The following is an 18928-nucleotide window of genomic DNA, read 5'->3' on the forward strand; positions in this document are numbered from 1 at the left end:
AAAAATTTTACACAAAATGATGATAACACAAAATGGGATTTTACACAAAATGATGGGATTTTTTACAAAATGATGATAATTCACTGTATTTCAGTAACATGTAAATAGTAACACATAAACTCACTCCGAAAGTGTGTTTTATTTTATTTTAAAGCAAACCGACTGTGACAAATAAGACAGTATAGGCTACCAAATAGCCTACAAGCCCTAGCCATTGTATTTTGTGCGTACAATGGGAATAAAATAAAACCTTTTTTTTTTTTACTAAAACAGATGTTATGTCGATCTATAGCCAATATTAATTGGCTAATGTGCAGAAAATGCAATAGCAGAAATGCTCATTGTGTATTGTGTCAAGTTCAAAGCTTCCTAAAAACACAATTCCACAGTAAAAATTGCTTAGAGTTTGTATTTCGTTAGAAGAGTATCTCTACTATAATGGGCTTATGTCCACTTTAACGCACCCTCTGAGGCGGCTGAGAAACAGCACCGCGAAATGGGCTGAATGTATGATAGGCGGTTCTTTTTGCATTGTGTAATGTCAAGTTCAAGGCTTCATAACGGTCCGTGATGTCACTGGCATGGTAGGCTAAATGCAGCAAAATGGCATCTCAAGAGCATGTTCAAAAATTGTGATCTGTCCAACAAGCGAATATAACACCTCCGATGGCGATGCATCACCTCCAATATCCATCGACGACACCCGCAAGATACTTGTTAGTGTGATTTCAGCCGCTTTCAAACTGTGAAAATGTGTGGCGCGCCTTGCCAGTTTAAATTTGACGAGCGCACACGCCTAAAGGTGATGATACACAGGGCAACTTTTTGAGCAATGTTGCTGGAAAATGTTGCCGTCAACGGGCAACCAGATGAGACACAGGGCCCACGACCCATCTAAATTATCCAGATATGTATTGCCCATTTTCAATGTGAAAGTGCCCAAGGAACAATCGCTCGGTAAGATTGCCCATCAACATTGCTCAAAAAGTTGCCCTGTGTATCATCACCTTAAACGCAATGCACAGAAAGCCAGCTGTCACAGCGCGTGCACTAAACTAAATTCTCTTTATCGTCTTATTGCATTTAAAGTGTCAAAAACACAAGGTTCACATAAACAGTTGGCTCTGTCTTAAGTGAATGTAAACATCTGTAAGAAATCGTGTATTCTAGATCCCTGCATTACTGTAGTTCTTAAAGTGACAGCAATCTAGTGAAGAATAGCAGTATGCGGTTTTATTATTTCATTTGATGGTTAAATTTCTTACTTAAATGCTGTTTTTAGTGTTAACTTGAACAGTTCTCTGTCCATACTGTCAAAATCAGTCAGTTCTTCAGTCAGAGTATGCTAGCAGTAGAGTAGCCGAACATATAGCCTACAGTGGTACAGTGGTACCATGCCAGTGACGTCATCGAACGGCCACGCTCTGATAACAACAAATGTAAATTTCAGAATTGGGAAAAACTTTATATAGCCTATGTTTTGTTTTTAATATTATTTTTGAATTAGTTTGTTTACAATTTTAATAACCATGTTATCGAATTATATTTTGTTCGTTTCAGTTCCCTTGGCTTTAAGGTGGAATAAGAAGAATAAGAAGCTGGATTCAGCCTCGTGGTCTACATATTAGAACTTATTAGAAAACAGGAATCTTTAAAGTCCGCGTGAACCGGAAGTTGCAAACGACTTTTCTCCAGTGTTGTGACGTATTTCCCAGTGAAACGGAATATTGAACAGAGGGCAGGGTTTTACTCTAGCGCTCCTCCTCTCCATCTCTGCTCATAACAGACTAACGGTTTGAGGGGAGTGGTTAAGCGTTTTCCAACCCAAGCCGTCAAACCTACATCATCAGAGAAGGAACGCCATTCCAGACCGGAAGTAACTTTTCAGACTTGTAGAGATGAGTGAGGAGTCCATGAATCCAAGCCAGATATGTTTATTAAATAAACCTCTGTTGCATACAATCAACTTATACGGCCACAGGCAACATGCTAAACTAGCAACTTAAACTCCGCGGGGGAATCACACGAGCGCAGGCAGAACTAATGCGCATGCGCGCTTCCTCCAGTACGGTGACTCATAGTGTCCATACAGTATGCAAACGCGATCATTCACCAGAATGATCTACATCCCCTTTCTTTAGTTTGAGCTTTCTACGGCAAACTGAATAAAAGGCTAGGCATTAACTTACAACACTATGACAGTTCAATTTTGTATGTTATGAAATAGTACTTTTAACATTCAAAACATTTCAACATTCAAATGTGAATTCAGTGCATTGACGAGTGGTAACTGAAAACATTTTCACTAGAACACATTTTCTTTTCTTTTTTTTTTTTTTCACAACATGGCTATGGCCAGAACTATAGAGTCCCATGGAGCCTACTGCAGAATTATATATAATTTTTTTTTCTTCTTTAAATGTCTTTGGTTTGCAGTCCATGACAGCAAAATATTCATTGTTCATACTTTGGATTAGGCCTACAGACGCGACCCGAGCGTGTCACGTACAGTGTGTTACCTGGTGTTACCTTCGTTGGAGACTGAACAGCAGGCCTCTGCTGCACACTGGTGGGCCTAGGTGATACCTGGGTCTCTCGAGGTGTGTGTGGTGTGTATGGGGAACTGACTGGTGCAACTGGATCGGCATACTGACAATCAAGGTCTGCAGGGTCGACCTGTCGTGGTGGTGGCTCAGCGACGGGGAGGATGTGGCGGCGATTTCTCCTGTAGGTCCCTCCGTTGGACTCGATGATGTAGGAGCGTGGTTCCTCGCACACTTCCTTCACGGTGCCCAAGTTGTCGTGTCCCTTGATGGTCTGCATCCTAACGACCTGTCCCTCTGCAAGCGGCTGTAGTGGGCGGCTTGATTCATCATAGTAGCGCTTTTGAATGAGTCTTTTATTTTTGAGTTGGGCATTGACCCGCTTTGTGTTCTTTGGGGCTGGCTCCAGCAGTCTGGTGCTGACAGGAAGAGTCGAGCGTGTCTGTCGTGACATAAGACGTTCCGCAGGCGAGCCCAATGCTTGGTCACGGGGAATGTTCCTTATGTTAAGCAGGTTGAGATACACATCAGTCCCATCTCTGTGAGATTTTTCCATCAGTAGTTTGGCACTGCGGACTGCTCTCTCTGCCAGTCCGTTTGACTGTGGATACCCCGGGCTGCTGGTAATGTGGGTGAAGTCCCACTGCTCGGCGAAATCCTTGAAGCGTTGGCTTGTGTATTGCCTCGCATTATCACTGATGAGGGTGTGAGGTGTTCCATGGACAGAAAAGTGCCTTTTTAGCTTTGTGATCACAGCTGCTGAAGTTGTGTCACGGAGAAGGTCGATTTCATACCACCCTGAGTACGAGTCTACCAGCACGTGGTACTGTTGTCCGTGCCACTCAAACATGTCGGTAGCCACTGTAGACCATGGCAGCACTGGAACTGGATGTGGCTGTAAAGGTTCCTTTTGCTGATGTGGTCTGGTGCTATTACAGACGGAGCATGATATCAGTTCTTCTGCAATGTCTTTGTTCATTGACGGCCAAAAAACAGTGCTCCTGGCCCTGCGTCTGGTTGACTCTAAGCCTGGGTGACCTCTATGTACAATATTGATGTATTCTCGGTGCAGAGAGTGCGGAATTACTGCTTTATGACCCTTGACAACTATTCCTTCTTCCACCACCAGCTCATCTCTGTAAGGGAAGAACGAACGAATGGATGGGTGGACACTGCGTTCTTTGTCAGGCCATCCTCGTTGAATGATTGTGCTGAGAGTCTGTAGCACCTGATCCTGTGCTGTGTGGGTCCGGAGCTCCTCTAGTCTGTTAGTTGAAATGTAGCTGATGGACATCACCTCAAATGTATTGTTTGCCGCTGGGCTTTGTGAGACAGCTTTGTTTGGAGCTCGTGATAGGGTGTCAGCTAGGTACATGTGTTTACCCTTCTTGTAGACGAGCGTGATGTCGTAGGCTTGTAATTGTAGTAACATCCTTTGCAGTCGGGCAGGAGCAGTGTGGATGGGCTTTTTTAGGATTGTGACCAGAGGTTGGTGGTCGGTTTCAATGACAATGGGCTTTCCATATACGTAATCCTTAAATTTGGTGCATGCAAACACGACCGCCAACAGCTCCTTTTCTATTTGAGCGTACCGTGTTTCTGTGTCAGTGAGCGTGCGAGATGCGTAAGCGACTGGTCTCTCCTCCTGTAAACATGCAGCACCAAGTCCGTAACATGACGCATCACAGGTCAGTGTAACTGGTTTTCTCACATCGTAGTAGGATAAGACTGGTGCGCTGGATAAGCATGACTTGAGACGGTCGAATGCCTGCTGATGTTGTGGAAACCAGCACCACGCAGTGTCTTTGTGTGTGAGCTGTCTCAGAGGCGCTGCAATCTCGCTTAGGTTTGGGATGAACTTCCCAAGATAGTTCACCATGCCAAGGAATCGCTGCATAGCTGGGACGTCCTGAGGGACTGGCATGTTTGTGATCGCCACGGTCTTGGCAGGGTCGGCTTTGAGGCCCTCCTTTGTAAATATGTGGCCAACATAACAGACCTGATCCAGGCGAAACTTGCATTTGAGACGGTTCAGCCTAAGGTTTATCTCTCGGGCCCGGTCGAGCACTTGTTTTAGGTTGGCATCATGTTCAGTGGCATCACGACCTCCTATGATGATATCGTCTACTATAATGGCACACGGATATCCTGCAAACAGCTGTTCCATCGAGCGCTGGAAAACTTCGCTTGCTGAGCTTATGCCGAATGGCATGCGAAGGAATCTGTAGCGCCCGAAAGGTGTGCTGAAGGTGGTCAGCATTGATGACTTGTCATCGAGACATATTTGCCAGAATGAGCTCTTTGCATCTAACACAGAGAACACTGTAGCACCTGACATCTGGGTGGCAACTTCCTCAACGCTGCGCATTGGATAATGGGGTCTCTTCAGAGCAGTGTTGAGGTCTTTTGGATTGATACACAGTCTGATTTCCTGTTTGTCTTTTTTGTGCGTTGCTACCATAGACGAAACCCAGTCTGTAGGTTCAGAAACTGTGGTTATGACACCTTTATTCTGCATGCTGTCAAGCTCAGCTTTGACTCGTGTCTGCATTGCCACTGGAATGCGGTGTGCTGGACGAACCACCGGTTGTACAGTTGGATCTAGTGTCATAGAGTATGTGATAGGGAGTTTTCCGAGCTCATCACTGAACACATCTTTGTATTGTGCGAATATCTGTTTAGTGAAATCGGCATCGCTCTCAGTGTTGACCTGATGAACGTGGGGGCTCATTGTGACAATTCCTAAGCGCACACATGCACGAAATCCCAGTAGTGGCACTACATCTCGGTCCACAAGGAAAAAAGGTAGTGTGTGTTGCTGTCCATCTAAACAGCAAGGCAGTGTGACAATTCCGTTAGTCTCTATTTTGCTGCCTCCATAAGCCACTAAGTTAGTGTCTTTGCTGCATTTCACTGGTCGCTCACCGTCAGCAAGCTGTTGAAAGGCATCTTTTGACATCACGTTACACTTAGCACCTGTATCTACTTTCATTTCAAAGGGCTTGTTATGTATGTGCAGTGTAACAAATCCTTCATTCTTTCCTTCTGTTTGAGGAGTAATGGAATTCACGCACTTGTCGTCAAGTTCGACACCATCCACATAAAAAGTGTCATCACAGGTGCTGTTGTCTGACTTTTCCAGTTCTAACTGGTGTACAGATTTTCTGTAGTCGTTGTGCTTTGCATAGCTTTTCTTTTCATAGCCTTGGCGGTGTGACATGGACTTACAGCATTTTTTGTAATGATTGAATTTTTTACAGTTATGGCATTGCTGGCCAAAAGCAGGACACTTGTCTCTCTGCGCCGTATGGCTACTTCCACAATTGCTGCAATTTGTAATGGATTTTGTCTCGTATTTGCCTGCTTGAGGTTTATATTTTGACCTCTGGTGCCGCCCGCTGGAATTTGGCTGAATTGCGTCGACAGTGGTGGCTGTTTGGGGCATGGCAAGCGTCCTATTACTTTCCTCCGTCATCTCATATATGCGGCAGATTGTGATAGCTTTTGTTAGAGTTAATTCGCTGTCACGTAGCAAAGCCTTTCTTATACTGTCATTTCTGATGCCACATACTATTCTGTCACATATAAGTTCATCTGTCAGGTTTCCAAAGTGACAACTGTTAGCTTTGATCCTCAAGTCACTGATGTAGGATTCAATATTTTCACCTTGCTTTTGATTTCGTGAATGAAACTTGTGTCTTTCCATAGTTTTGTTGTGTTGAGGGTTACATACCTCCCGGAATTTTCGTTTCAGGCACTCGGGGTCTTCTCTAGACTCAGCTGGAACGACAACGACTCCCTCTTCACCTGGCGCCCTCACCTCTGCTGCGTAAACAAATGAACGCTCCCGTTCGATGGCCTCCGCTCCAGCGAGATTGAGGAGGATATATGCCTTTGTTTTGGCAGGCTTGTCAGAGTGCGCCGCTGCTATGAAGATATCATATTCTTGTTCAAAAATCCGCCAATTCTCGGCGAGGTTCCCGTCGAAAACGAGGGGGTCTGGTCTACGAAATCCATCCGCCATCACGTCTTAGTCGTAACTTTAACGACGTCAGTAGTTTTCTCCGCTCGAGACAGAAAACAAAGCACGTGAAACTCACAGACGATAGATCCGTTTCATCTTCTGACACCATGTAGAGATGAGTGAGGAGTCCATGAATCCAAGCCAGATATGTTTATTAAATAAACCTCTGTTGCATACAATCAACTTATACGGCCACAGGCAACATGCTAAACTAGCAACTTAAACTCCGCGGGGGAATCACACGAGCGCAGGCAGAACTAATGCGCATGCGCGCTTCCTCCAGTACGGTGACTCATAGTGTCCATACAGTATGCAAACGCGATCATTCACCAGAATGATCTACAAGACTTTTATTAAAGATTACGACGGCAAACAATTTTTTTCTGTGTATTAACTTGCACGGATTAATTTTTCACCACAAGACTAGTAATATGCTCTAACAAAATAAATAGGGTCAATTTTGATTTCAGTTGGACTTTAAAAATATAACATAGCGCTTTACAGAACCAATCAAGGCCCTCATATTTTATTATCAGGTAGGCTAAACAGCAAGGAAACATGAGTTTACCATTAAACATTTTATTTGCACTTTGTACCAAATAATGCAAACATTGGACGACAAATCTCGTTAAAAAAATCAACATAAAAAAACGGCCATGCTTTAGAATTTAAAATCAGCTGCTTGCGATCGCGAGCGGGCGGGGGCGCCGTGAGCGCTGAGAGAGCAGGTACGAGTCGAAAAAGATGGATAAAGCAAAAAAGCTGTCGGACCAGTCGGGGGCTAAATATAGAAAATGAAAGAGGGCGGCAGCAGCTAAATAAGTGGACGGTGAAAGGCGACAGGTAGGATTTACAGTGTGACGTCTGTGCTTGGAGGCTTGCACATATACATGTCAAATTTAACACGCGCAAGCTTTGGTCATAGCGTCCATCAGGCACTTGTGTTACAGCCGTGGAGCACAATAAGCAGCGCTCTAAAGTGTGGCTGAAAAATCCCGGTACTTTAAATAACCATTGAATTGATTGTTGCTGGCTGCATACCCCTCTGACACTGGGTAGTTGCAGTCAGGGCAATCAAAAACAAGAGGAAATTAGATTTACAGTTCTTAATCTAGTAAATGTTGAAACGTTAAGGATCACAGCAATTCTATAAAACAACACTTCTTATTTCTACTGCTAACATAATATTCGGTTGTTAGCACTGTAAGAAAAATCATGTTTTCTAAAAATATAACTGGCAGCTGTTGTTGCCAGAATAATTCTGTAAAATAAATAAATAAATAAAATACAGTAAAAACATAAACAACTTTACAGAACAATAATAATGTTAGTGCACCTGTTGCTCATATCATTTTGATATTGCAGAACTTGTAGTCACATAAAGATCAGGGAAATAAACCATGGTTGTATCTTTCAACAATGAACAATCATGACAACAAAAAGCAAACATAAATATCATGGGTTTGTGTAGGCTACATCATAATATAAGAATACACAAGAAAAAAGCACAATGACAAGGTTAAATATCTTTGAATAATTCATCATAATACATAAAGGAAATGCATTGTTTGTTTGCTAATTGTAAGCCTGAGGGATAAAACGAGAATTAAATTCAACAAGAAAAAGAGGAAAACAATGGAGATTTAAGCGACTTCTGCTTGTGGGCCAACATTTTTGCATATAAAATGAAGACATTAAAAACATATTCAAGAGATGCCGATTTCAAGGTTTCGTAATAAAAAATAACATCTTTAAGGATAAAACTATAGGTCACATTAAAAATATAAGAACTTCAGTCAAACCATACTTTATTGGTTATACCACAATCACAAAATAAATGGGCAGCTGTTTCTTCAACAAGACCACAAAATGAGCAAGTTTCATCAATATCAAAATATTTACAGATAGATGAATTAAACCTGTCGCTCATATCTTTTAAGTTGTTGCGCTTGTCCATTCATACTTAACGAGATCAGGCTATAAAGTACCTGCTCTTTTAGCGCTCGTTAAGTAGGCTAAGTACTACCTACTCTGTGAGTATACGGTTTCGGACGCAGCCAACGTATGCAGAAGTTGTAACACTTCCTGTTTCCCTTTTTTTTTTGCCATAAATTCGTTTCAAAGCCATGGCCAAACTGTTTGAGATATCAAAAAGCCGTCCTCAATTTAGCATCATCAATGTATTGGCTTCATGCTGACCGGGTTTGGTGGCAATTATGAATTGCCTAGGAGGAGTATATCAAATTCCTTTCAGGGCATGGGCCCTAAATAATCCTTAGGAAAACAATTGGGCCCTCTGCACATATATTTTATAATTGTGGCTTCATACTTTTTGTGGCCACTGTATGTGATAATTTGTAATGATGTGAAATTGGGTAATATGATTCATGTGGTAAAAAAAAATTCTGGTCACTCCTGATTACATTTAATTAGAGAGAGAACATCCAAAAAAGATTAGTTTTAAGAAATCATCCCTAATTGGTCCTATGATTCATGGTTCGTGTTTAATAAAGGTTGTCATCCCGATATGACACGTTTCTGTTTTGTTCTGTTTTTGTTTAGCACTTCATTGTGTTGTATGGACTGGAACATACAGTACCAGTACCCTGACAAAATGTACAATGGGCAGGTTCTCTTACTGTACAAACCAGTTTTACGAGAAAGACCTTCATTTCACAATAGTTTCAAACGGAACTTGAACCACTTGGCTTCTAAACTGTGTTTAGTCTGTCAATCATGTTTTTTCAGATGTTACCCAAGATAATTCTCTTTCTCTCCAGTCTTCACATTATTCTTAATCCAGAGTGGCAACCGGTGAGGCGCATCTCAAACGAGCCTATTGAGAAACGGCCTTAGTAAACGTTTTAGGAAGTGACAGAAGCAGCAAGAGCAGCCAGTGTGAATCTGGGGGAAGAAAACTGGTATCAGTAAGCTGTTTCAGTTTATTAAACGCCATCTCGTCTGTCAGATATTTCATAGATGCAAACTCGAAAAATTCACCTTTTTGAGAACGAAATAGGTCACCTTTAGGAGTTTTCGCTGCAAAGTACGCCACCTGGATTGTTGGTCTGATTGGTTGAAGGACTATCCAATTGCGTACAGAATCATTTGAACTATGCCCATTGATCACAGCTCTTGTGCAGTAGAAAATACATAGCAGACTCCCCAGACTAATGTTCAATCTTAAAAGATTGAGCCCGGTCTGGTGATAGCCAGACTAATCTAATCAGTCAATATAGTCTTAAATAGCCTGTGCATAGCAATTCATCTTTTATAACATGAGATTTTGGACGAATTTTGGTAAAAAAAAAAAAAAAAAAAAAAGTTTCATGAAAACTGAGTCTTGGACATACAAGGTAATAAAAAACAATTTAAAAAAACCCTGTGTGTGACCATGACAGCTAATAACACCCGTCAATTGGGAGTAAAAATCAACTGTGGAGGGTAACAATGTCGAATCACTAGGCAATTTGGTGGCAGCCACAGCAGCCTTTTTTTTTTTACACAGTACTGTTTTTTTTTTTTACGGTAAAGTTCAGGCGACCACATAGACGTTTTTTTTTTAATACAATAAATTTCAAAAGTTTTTTTACAGTGCGTATAATTCCCACATGATTAAGCAGTCTATCAATCTCTCTCCAATAATTGCATTAGCTCTAAAATTACATTTTGGAATTAGCAACGGAAACTTGGGATGAGATACATAAGAAATGATTACACACAAGAGCATTTTAAGGACAAAAACCTGACAAATGTCTTGAAATAAAACATAACCATAGTACAAGCAGAATATTTATTATATTGTGCAGAAAAAAACCCATTAAAAAATTTGATTTTGTTTTTTGAACCATTTTAACCCCTGCCCCAAACAGGTATAAAAGAACATAATGTTCCATTAATTTATAATGGTTTGTGTACGTAATGGTAAATTTAACGTTTATTTACTCATGACTTGTCGCCGCTGGTCAGTCAGCATTGTCTTAAAATGCCCCTCTAACCCCAGTACCAGCTGTTGATATCTTTGACCACACTGTATTGCTTATTCCTTCTAACATGATCACAAATCCGACAGGCATGGGCAAGACCGAATGATGTTCCCTTTGAAACAAAATGCTCTCTCCAGGTGAAGTACTGCCTGTACAGGTCGTCGTTTTGGTCCATTAGTTTCAGATGATCAGCCAGTTCTTTTGGGGATGGAAAGTCATCCACATGGATGAAGGCTTCACTTGGTATGAACTGCTCATAGTTCTCTCTCGGTGGGCCAATAACGATAGGAACGGTACCAATCGCAAGAGGGTTGAACAGCTTCTCAGTCATGTAGTCTCTATGAATGGAATTCTCAAACGACAAGTAGAATTTGCAACTGATCATCAAATTCATATAATCATCATTATTAATTCGTTTGTTGAATTGTCCTCCATGGCCTTCCACATGAATGTATTTCACTAACTCATTATAGTATTGTGAACGCCTAAAGCTTGGATTATAGTGACTTACTACCCAGCAAACTAATTTATCCTTCTTTGGGATAGTATATATTTTCTCTTCCTCTGTGGCCTCTGTGAGCCAACCGTAAGGCACTGGAATATCTGAATCCCGCCGGTAACTTGAAGTCAGATTAAACAGATCCTTTAGCAGGGGATGTGAAGCTGAATTAGTTGGAGACTCCATATTCCACCATATCCACTTCTGGAGGGCAGGTCGTGGAAGTTTCGGCATGTTGGATAAATCCCCACTGATATCTCTATGATGAAACATAACCCCGTGTGCTTGGTTAAACAGATTTCTGTCATCTGTTAAACGACAGCCATGGATATTGAAAGCCGAACTGCAGGGTCCTAAGCCAAAACTAACACCAAAAGGCCACATCCAGATCAATATAATGGTTTCTGGTTCTTCTTTCTCGGCACTAGACAAGGGTTTTGATACAGATGTTGTCATCAGGGGTTTATCCACATTGATATTCACAGTGCATGTGAGGTTCTGCTTCTTAAGAACACTGAGGCATGTTTTTGTGCTGATGTTATTTATCTGGCCTTGATCAGCAGGGCATTTGAACAAGTTTATGGTTGAATATTTGAATTCCGGTGGTGTGAGGTAGAACAAATAGAACATAAAACATGCCAACAAAAACAAGGCAATTATAATGCTCCGAGTGGTTTTTGAAGCAGTTGTTGTTGACGTCATTTTATGTTGACATTCACTAATGCAGGGAAGAAGATAGAGAATGCATCAATAATTGGCTTAAAATATCATAAAATAAGCTTTAAAATACATAAATGGTCATCTGTTTTTTTTATGGGAAAATGTTCCAGTCTGTCTGTAAGTACAATGTTTATTTATAGTGAAAATATTTATTATATTTTACTCTTCCTTGTATGCCTGTGGAATGTTATTTAGCATTTTAATATCTGGTTTGTGTCTTAATAATAAAAAGTCTCTTTTAATATAATTTAAGGTTCATGACATGAAAAATCGCATGTTTCCTTGATCTTTTGACATGTAAGTTTCATAGCTTAAAGCATCCTCCTCATTATAAACAAAGCATTTATTTAATCAAGTGCCAAAAACAGCACCCCCCCCCCCACCCCAGCCACTAACCCTAACTTTACTTGAACTATAAGCTCCAACATAACAAATGCCTAACCCCACCACTAACCCATACCCTTAATGAGGCTATAGGGCAAGTGTACAATTTAAGCCCAATTTCAACACTAAAGTGAAATAAAAAAAAGAGCACATCAGATGCTCATTATTTTAACCAATCCAGTGATCTGTAACTTCCCTGATATTTGGTATTTTTTATTGCATACCAATCAGTTCCACATTTGACCGGGCATAACTCCAGAGTCAAGCCGACTTAAGGCTCCATACTCCTGACGTGGTGGCCCCACTAGGAGACACCCCCCCCCGCCCAGAGTATGGAGTCCTAACTTGGCTTCCTTCCCGAGATACACCTGGTCAAACTTCCAGCTTGTTTCTAGCTACAACTCCAGAGTCAAGGCAGACCGCAATGTTGTCAAAATGATCCCTGTTCACATTTACGCATCCGTAAAGAAACACTACATGCCTATAGACTGAACAAGTACGCATGTGCACGACGTCACCGTTTACACAAATGCACTTTTTTTTGTTTACATGGAGACGATAACACTGTCATTTTCAAAAACTTTTGAGTATATTTTTTCAAAATACTTTGAAACTCATTTTCAAAAGTTTGCATTTTCACTCCCCCAAAACGGTGTTGTCATGTAAATGTTGTTTTATGTTTATATGTGTCGTTTAAACGACCCCTCAGTGTGGATGGAAGGCCGGAACAAAGAGAAAAATATGCTTTTTAAACAAAAACGGACTGGGGGAGGTTTACATGACACCGTTTTCAACTAAGAACTCACCATTCTGACTTTATAACTCGCAATTGCAACTTTTATCACGCAATTCTGAGATAAAAAGAATTGTGTGATATAAAGTCGCAATTGTGTGTTAAAAAGTCAGAACTGCGTGATATAAAGTCTCAGTTGCGTGTTATAAAGTCAGAATTGTGAGTTTATTTCTGACTTTATAACACACAATTCTGACTTTATATCTCAGTCACAATTCTGAGAAATAAAGTTAGAACTGCGAGATTTAAACTCGGAATTGTGACATAAAAAGTCTAAATTTTCTTGCAATGTTTTATTCTGTGGCAGAAACAAGCTTCCATACTAATGGAGAGTTCGCAAAGAAACATTTGTTGAAAGAAAGCCAACAAATGAAAAGTTCTCCAAATAAACATAAAACAGTAAAATGAACTGAAATATTTATATTGGAATTAAGTTGATTCAACAAATTCGCTTCTTGAATGTTGAAAACGTACAATGTTTTGTTGTTCGGACTAAATCTGCTTAGTTTTCATTGAAGGTCGCGTTTTTTTGTTAGCGCGTGTGTAGTTTGAACCCTGAACGCATGCATGCGCAGTTTGAGACTTCACGGTTGGGTGTCTGCTGCTGCTGGTGAGAAGTCGGTAGCGAAGTGCTGCGTTCAATTCAGCGTTTCTGCAGAATCACTGGTATTAAACATGTTTATAATCGACTGTTGGTTATTTGTCATATATGATGTATATTGTGCTCTTCCCAAACTGATGGCCTGATCTAATTTACCAATATGCCGATTTCGCGCACTTTTGGGTGCTTGCCACTGCTAATGTTAACTAGCGGTGTCCTGCCTATTTGCCTTATTCACCTGGCGGCCATTTTGAAAACTCGAACACCGTTGAGGGGTACACAAACCCGGAAGTTTGACTCCGACGCATACGATCTTCTATGGAAGATTCAGCAGCTCCAGACATATAATAAAACTAACCTTAAAATTACGACCAGGATGCCTTCTGATGTGTATTATCCATTGTCGAGGCTATAGCACGTTAGTTGGCTAGAAAAAAAGAGCTATAGAGAGTATTTTGCTAAATATGTGTAGGCCTACTATATTACATATTATTATATTTGTACTTATATCATTAAATAAAGTTGTTATTATAATAAAAAAACGCATTATATTTAATTTGAGTTATTTTAACCTTAAATAATACTGCCAGCTGATATGGCTCTCTGTATGTTTACAGCATTAGGGGAGTTGTTTTTTTCTTTAGAAAATGTAATGCCTATCTTGAGTACCTAATATTTATCCAAATGAGTCAATATTAAATCAAATCACAATAATTGAATTGAATTGAAATAATAAAAAAGCGTAGCTTACCAGAAATTGTAGGCTACCATGTAAACATTGTAACATGTTGTCACTAAACCTAATAAAATTCAGTTTAGTTACTAAAAATGTTTTGACAATCCCAACACACTTATTGTAATGCAATATATTTTTTTTACATTGGGGAACACAGCCGTGAGGCGCCATTGCACTGAGATAAATCGCGTTGTGAGAACTCCCGGAAGTGGTCAGTGTACCCCTCAGGCTCGGTGGAACGTTTGAGGTGAATAAGGCGAATTCAATCCAGCGTTTCTGCAGAGTCACTGCTGGTATCTATTAACGACACACTGACGGGAATGTTGTTCTTTGTGTTGTTTACTGTATCGCTTGTACATGCTGTTTGTTACCGCCGGCGCTCTCTGGAAAACTACATTACCCATCACTGCCTAGAACTACAGCAAACTACGGCAACTCAAATAGCTCAAAATACACAGCACGTTTTTTTTTTTCTTCTCGTGGTGACTCCCTGCATTCCAAAATGAAATTTTGGCAGAATGTTATGTAGTTTAAAAGTAATAGTTTTTATTGTGGATCATTTTTTAATTTAAAATTAATGAATGAATGATTTAAGTAATAATTGATATGCTATATTAGACATTTTTGATGTAGAAATCCGTTTTGAAATTTCAAAACACTGTTAATTACAATAATTAGCTGAAAGAAATATTGTTAAAAAAGGAACATTTGACGTGTTTTCAAGGCCTTTTTGCATTCATTCAAAATAGTGTCTCAAGACATGCAGGAACCAGTGGCGTTTTGCGGTATTTCAGAGGTTAAGTAATAACCAAATAACAGTTGTTTTATAATCAGCCATGAGATTCTACTTTGAATGAACACATATAGAGAGGAAAATAGTCAGTAAATAACTTCATAATATCAGTTATCAATATCATAAACTTCATAATAATATCTATAATGTCTGTTTTTCATTCAGTGTCAATTGGGAACTAGTGCGTGTTTTGTTATGTAGACACATTTTATGATTTTACATCTTTTTTGATGCCACTGTATGTAAAAGAGCGATCGGTCCATAACAAAGATCCAAAAGAACTGAAGTATACTTTTCAAGTAATTCAGAAGATGGATCTTGGTGGTACCTTCTCTGCAAGAGTGCTGTCACTGAAGTTTAAATTTTGCTAAATGGACAAAGCCATTTTGCAAATGTCATGGCAACATTTGAATGACATTCCTCCACTGGACACTGTTTCTTTAATGACTAAAAAAAGCAATACTGCTCTATGTCAATGTATTGATTAATGTTGTTAAGTATTAATTGGTTTCAGCCTTTGCTTTAAAGGGATAGTTCAACCATAAATGAAAATTCTGTCATCATTTACTCACCCTCTAGTTGTTCCAAACCTGTATGAGTTTCTTTCTACTGCTGAACACAAAAGAAGTTATTGTGAAGAATGTTACCAACTAAATAGTGTACAGTAGCCATTGACTGCCGTAGTATTTTAAGGCTAACGTCAACTGTTTGGTCACCAGCATTCTTCAAAATACCTTCTTTTGTGTTCAATTTAAGGGTAAATAAATGATGACTGGCTTTTCATTTTTGGGTGAACTAAACCTTCTGGCTAATGTTCTTTAACATGCATTGGTATGTACCATGCATTGAGTTAACAAATTTAAGACTTGGTGTTGGTAAATGTCATTGTTGTGCATCGGGCACAAACTGTTTAAATAAAAATAAAAAAAGTTATCTGACTCATGTTATGGTCTGTCTCTTCTTAAACTACTTGAATAATATATAATTAATCAAGATAGGCCTAGAGATACAGGTGAAACTCGAAAAATTAGAATATCGTGCAAAAGTTATAATTTTGATGATTATGCCTTACAGCTTATGAAAACCCCAAATTCAAAATCTCAGAAAATTAGAATAGGCTATTACATGAAATCAATAAAAAAAGTTTTTTAAATACAGAAATGTCAGCCCTCTGAAAAGTATAATCATGCATATGTATATAGTTAGCCTATTTAAACTAAATATATTAGTTTCACCTTTTAATTTGAATTACTGAAATACACAAACTTGTGCACGTTATTCAATTTTTTCGAGTTTCACCTGTAATAGGCCCATTTGTGTTCAGCCAACTAAAAATACTTTGTTCTGTAAATCATTAGGTAAACATGACTATTTATGTAGTGGCAACTTATGATTTTAACATAATCTTTTGAGTTGCGTAGACTTTAGTCCCTGTTTGTGGAGTTTACTCAAAAAAGCTTGTGATGAGTTGCCTTATTAAGTTGACCCAACTTGACTCAAAACATGTACTCATTTAAAATAGCGAGTGGGTGTTGATACTGGTTGCAAGGGCTTTTTGTTTTGAACATTGGGCCGTTGAAGTGTCATGTCATCTCTTGGAAAGACAGGCTTTTCTTCATTTCTGTCATTAGCAGAACACATTTTACACTTGGGGAAACCAATTGATTAGCCAGTAATTCAAGAAGGTCCATATTTCAAAGCTTTTTCTAACTTGTGCTTGGCCTTATGAAAAAGTAACATAGCTCTTGTAACTATTTGTTAACTATCCACCTTATTCCTACGCCCCATGACGCTTTGCGCTATATTTATGGGTGTAACTTCCCTAAATGTAAACAATCAGTGAAAAGGCTCGCTCTATGAACGCAATACGTTAAAAAAGTGTCACAATGAGATGACATTAATCTACCCACCCTTCAACCATCGAACATTAAAAGGAAATTTAAAAGTGTAATTTAAGCATCAGCAAGGTATTTCAACAGACCAAATAACCCCAAAAGCGCGAGTCTTTCCACAGCAATAACGGACGGGTTAAATATCACTGTTGTAATATATCTGTATTATGTAACTTGCGTTAATCAAAAATGTGCATTAACTTCAGCATTACGTGATACTATTTCAAAGTGATTTCCGTCATTTTGACAGATTCTAAATTGCATTTAGGCTACCTGTGAAACCAAACCTGGAAAGAGTTTCTCCGAATTGACTATAAAGGTGCGTGTCCACATGGCGCGGAGCAGAGCAAGTGTTTTCAGTTCATTCATTGAAAACGCTCGCTCTGCTCCAGTCCGCACCATTATGAATGCCCGTGCGGCTGATTTAAAAGCAAGGTGCAAAAGAGGGAGCCCAAACCCCTCCTCCGTACATGTCGATTAACCTGTGGGAAAATGTCCTTACCGTCACATCCCTAATGTGTATAAATATATATGTGTGTATATACTCGCATACATACAATAGGTCTATATATAGCCTAAATAAAATAAAAAAAGATAATATAATCATATATACACACAACAAACTTTTAGGTTAGATGTAATCACGATTAGACAGCATAGCCTATAGTCTACGTTATCTGTGAACCTCAAGGGACCTATTGAAATAATAATTATAAAAAATCCATGTCATGTGCCCTTTAAGGTTTTAACAGTTTTTACAAACAGACATAATGGTTTAAGATATGTTATATAAACCCCATTAAAATGACAGCAATTGTATGTATCAGTCATGTTTCATTTTTTTTATTTTTTTTTATTTACTTATTTATTTTTTGTTTCGTAAAGGTTAGTTTGATGTATAGCCTAAAAGAAATAACCTTAAAAATATGCTGTTCTTATACGTTTCTATTTCATTATGAAACGGATTAAGTAATTCATCTGCATGGTAATTTTATTTTATTTTTTAAATATTCTTTGACAACTTCCTTGTTCTCATCCATTAATTATTATATATTTTTTTACAATATAGTATTCTTTACACATATATGCACATACATAGCTATCTCAGCAGAAAAAAATACGCTGACTTACCTGTCGAGACTTTCAGAATGATACGTGTTGGTTAGGCATGGTCCTTCCTGAGAGTCACTTGCCACACTGGTCTGGTGACATTTCAAAACTATGACGCTTTGCATTATACAAATCTCGAATGGCAAAGCTATTGTAGGGTAGAGCACCCTTAGATTTTTTCATCACTACCCAAACTAGATGCTGAAAAGAAGTGATTTTTCACATATTATTTCCTTTGCTTGTGTACTAGAATATCATAAATCAATAATATTCATAAGTAGTTCATATTTTCCACAATTCGCTCATAAATATTCCCACACTGCACCACAAAACATTCTAATACATTTGGTTAAAATAACCCAACAATAGGTTGGTGCTATATCAACCCACCATTGGGTTATCTGTTGGGTCATTTTTAACCCAACTTTTTTATTTTAAATGTGCGCCCTTCACATTCCTTAGACACGCCACTTTTATTCATAGACAAATGAGGAACATCACACTGTAAAAAATTTCAAACCTCTCCAGCTCAAAATTTTGTAGCGACTGGTCACATCTACATTTTTCAATTGGCTTAACTGAATTTCTGTGAATTGAATTTTATTAATTGTGGCCACAGTTAACATGGGCTCAATCCGAAATAATATGTTGAGCCAATGGAGAAATTTAGTTTATCAAACCGTGTCGTTGGTCCAATTAAATATTTGTAAATAAATTGTATAGCAATTGTTTAATTCTCACTGTCCCAAAAGAAAAAATGGTAACACTTTACAATAAGGTTTCATTAATTAACATTAGTAAATGTATTAACTAACACAAACTAACAATGAACAAAACATTTGTTACA

The 18928-nt window shown here is 38.9% G+C and overlaps 2 protein-coding genes across 2 annotated transcripts in view; one reads left to right on the plus strand and one right to left on the minus strand.

Moving 5' to 3' along the window:
- Positions 1 to 18928, plus strand: part of LOC307162910 (uncharacterized protein) — a 53474-nt gene that overhangs the window by 10744 nt on the left and 23802 nt on the right. The gene's annotated exons all lie outside the window — the stretch shown is intronic.
- On the minus strand, positions 125 to 18154 carry ft1 (alpha(1,3)fucosyltransferase gene 1). The gene is made up of 3 exons (XM_079878661.1): positions 18103 to 18154; positions 7058 to 11770; positions 125 to 1649 (listed from the first exon to the last, which is right to left on the minus strand). The coding sequence occupies exon 2, from the start codon at positions 11752 to 11754 to the stop codon at positions 10561 to 10563; it is 1194 nt and encodes a 397-aa protein (XP_079734787.1). The 5' UTR covers positions 11755 to 11770; positions 18103 to 18154; the 3' UTR covers positions 125 to 1649; positions 7058 to 10560.

Source organism: Squalius cephalus (genome assembly GCF_949319135.1).
Source record: "Squalius cephalus genome assembly, chromosome: 8".
In the NCBI taxonomy this organism is placed as follows: Eukaryota; Metazoa; Chordata; class Actinopteri; order Cypriniformes; family Leuciscidae; genus Squalius; species Squalius cephalus.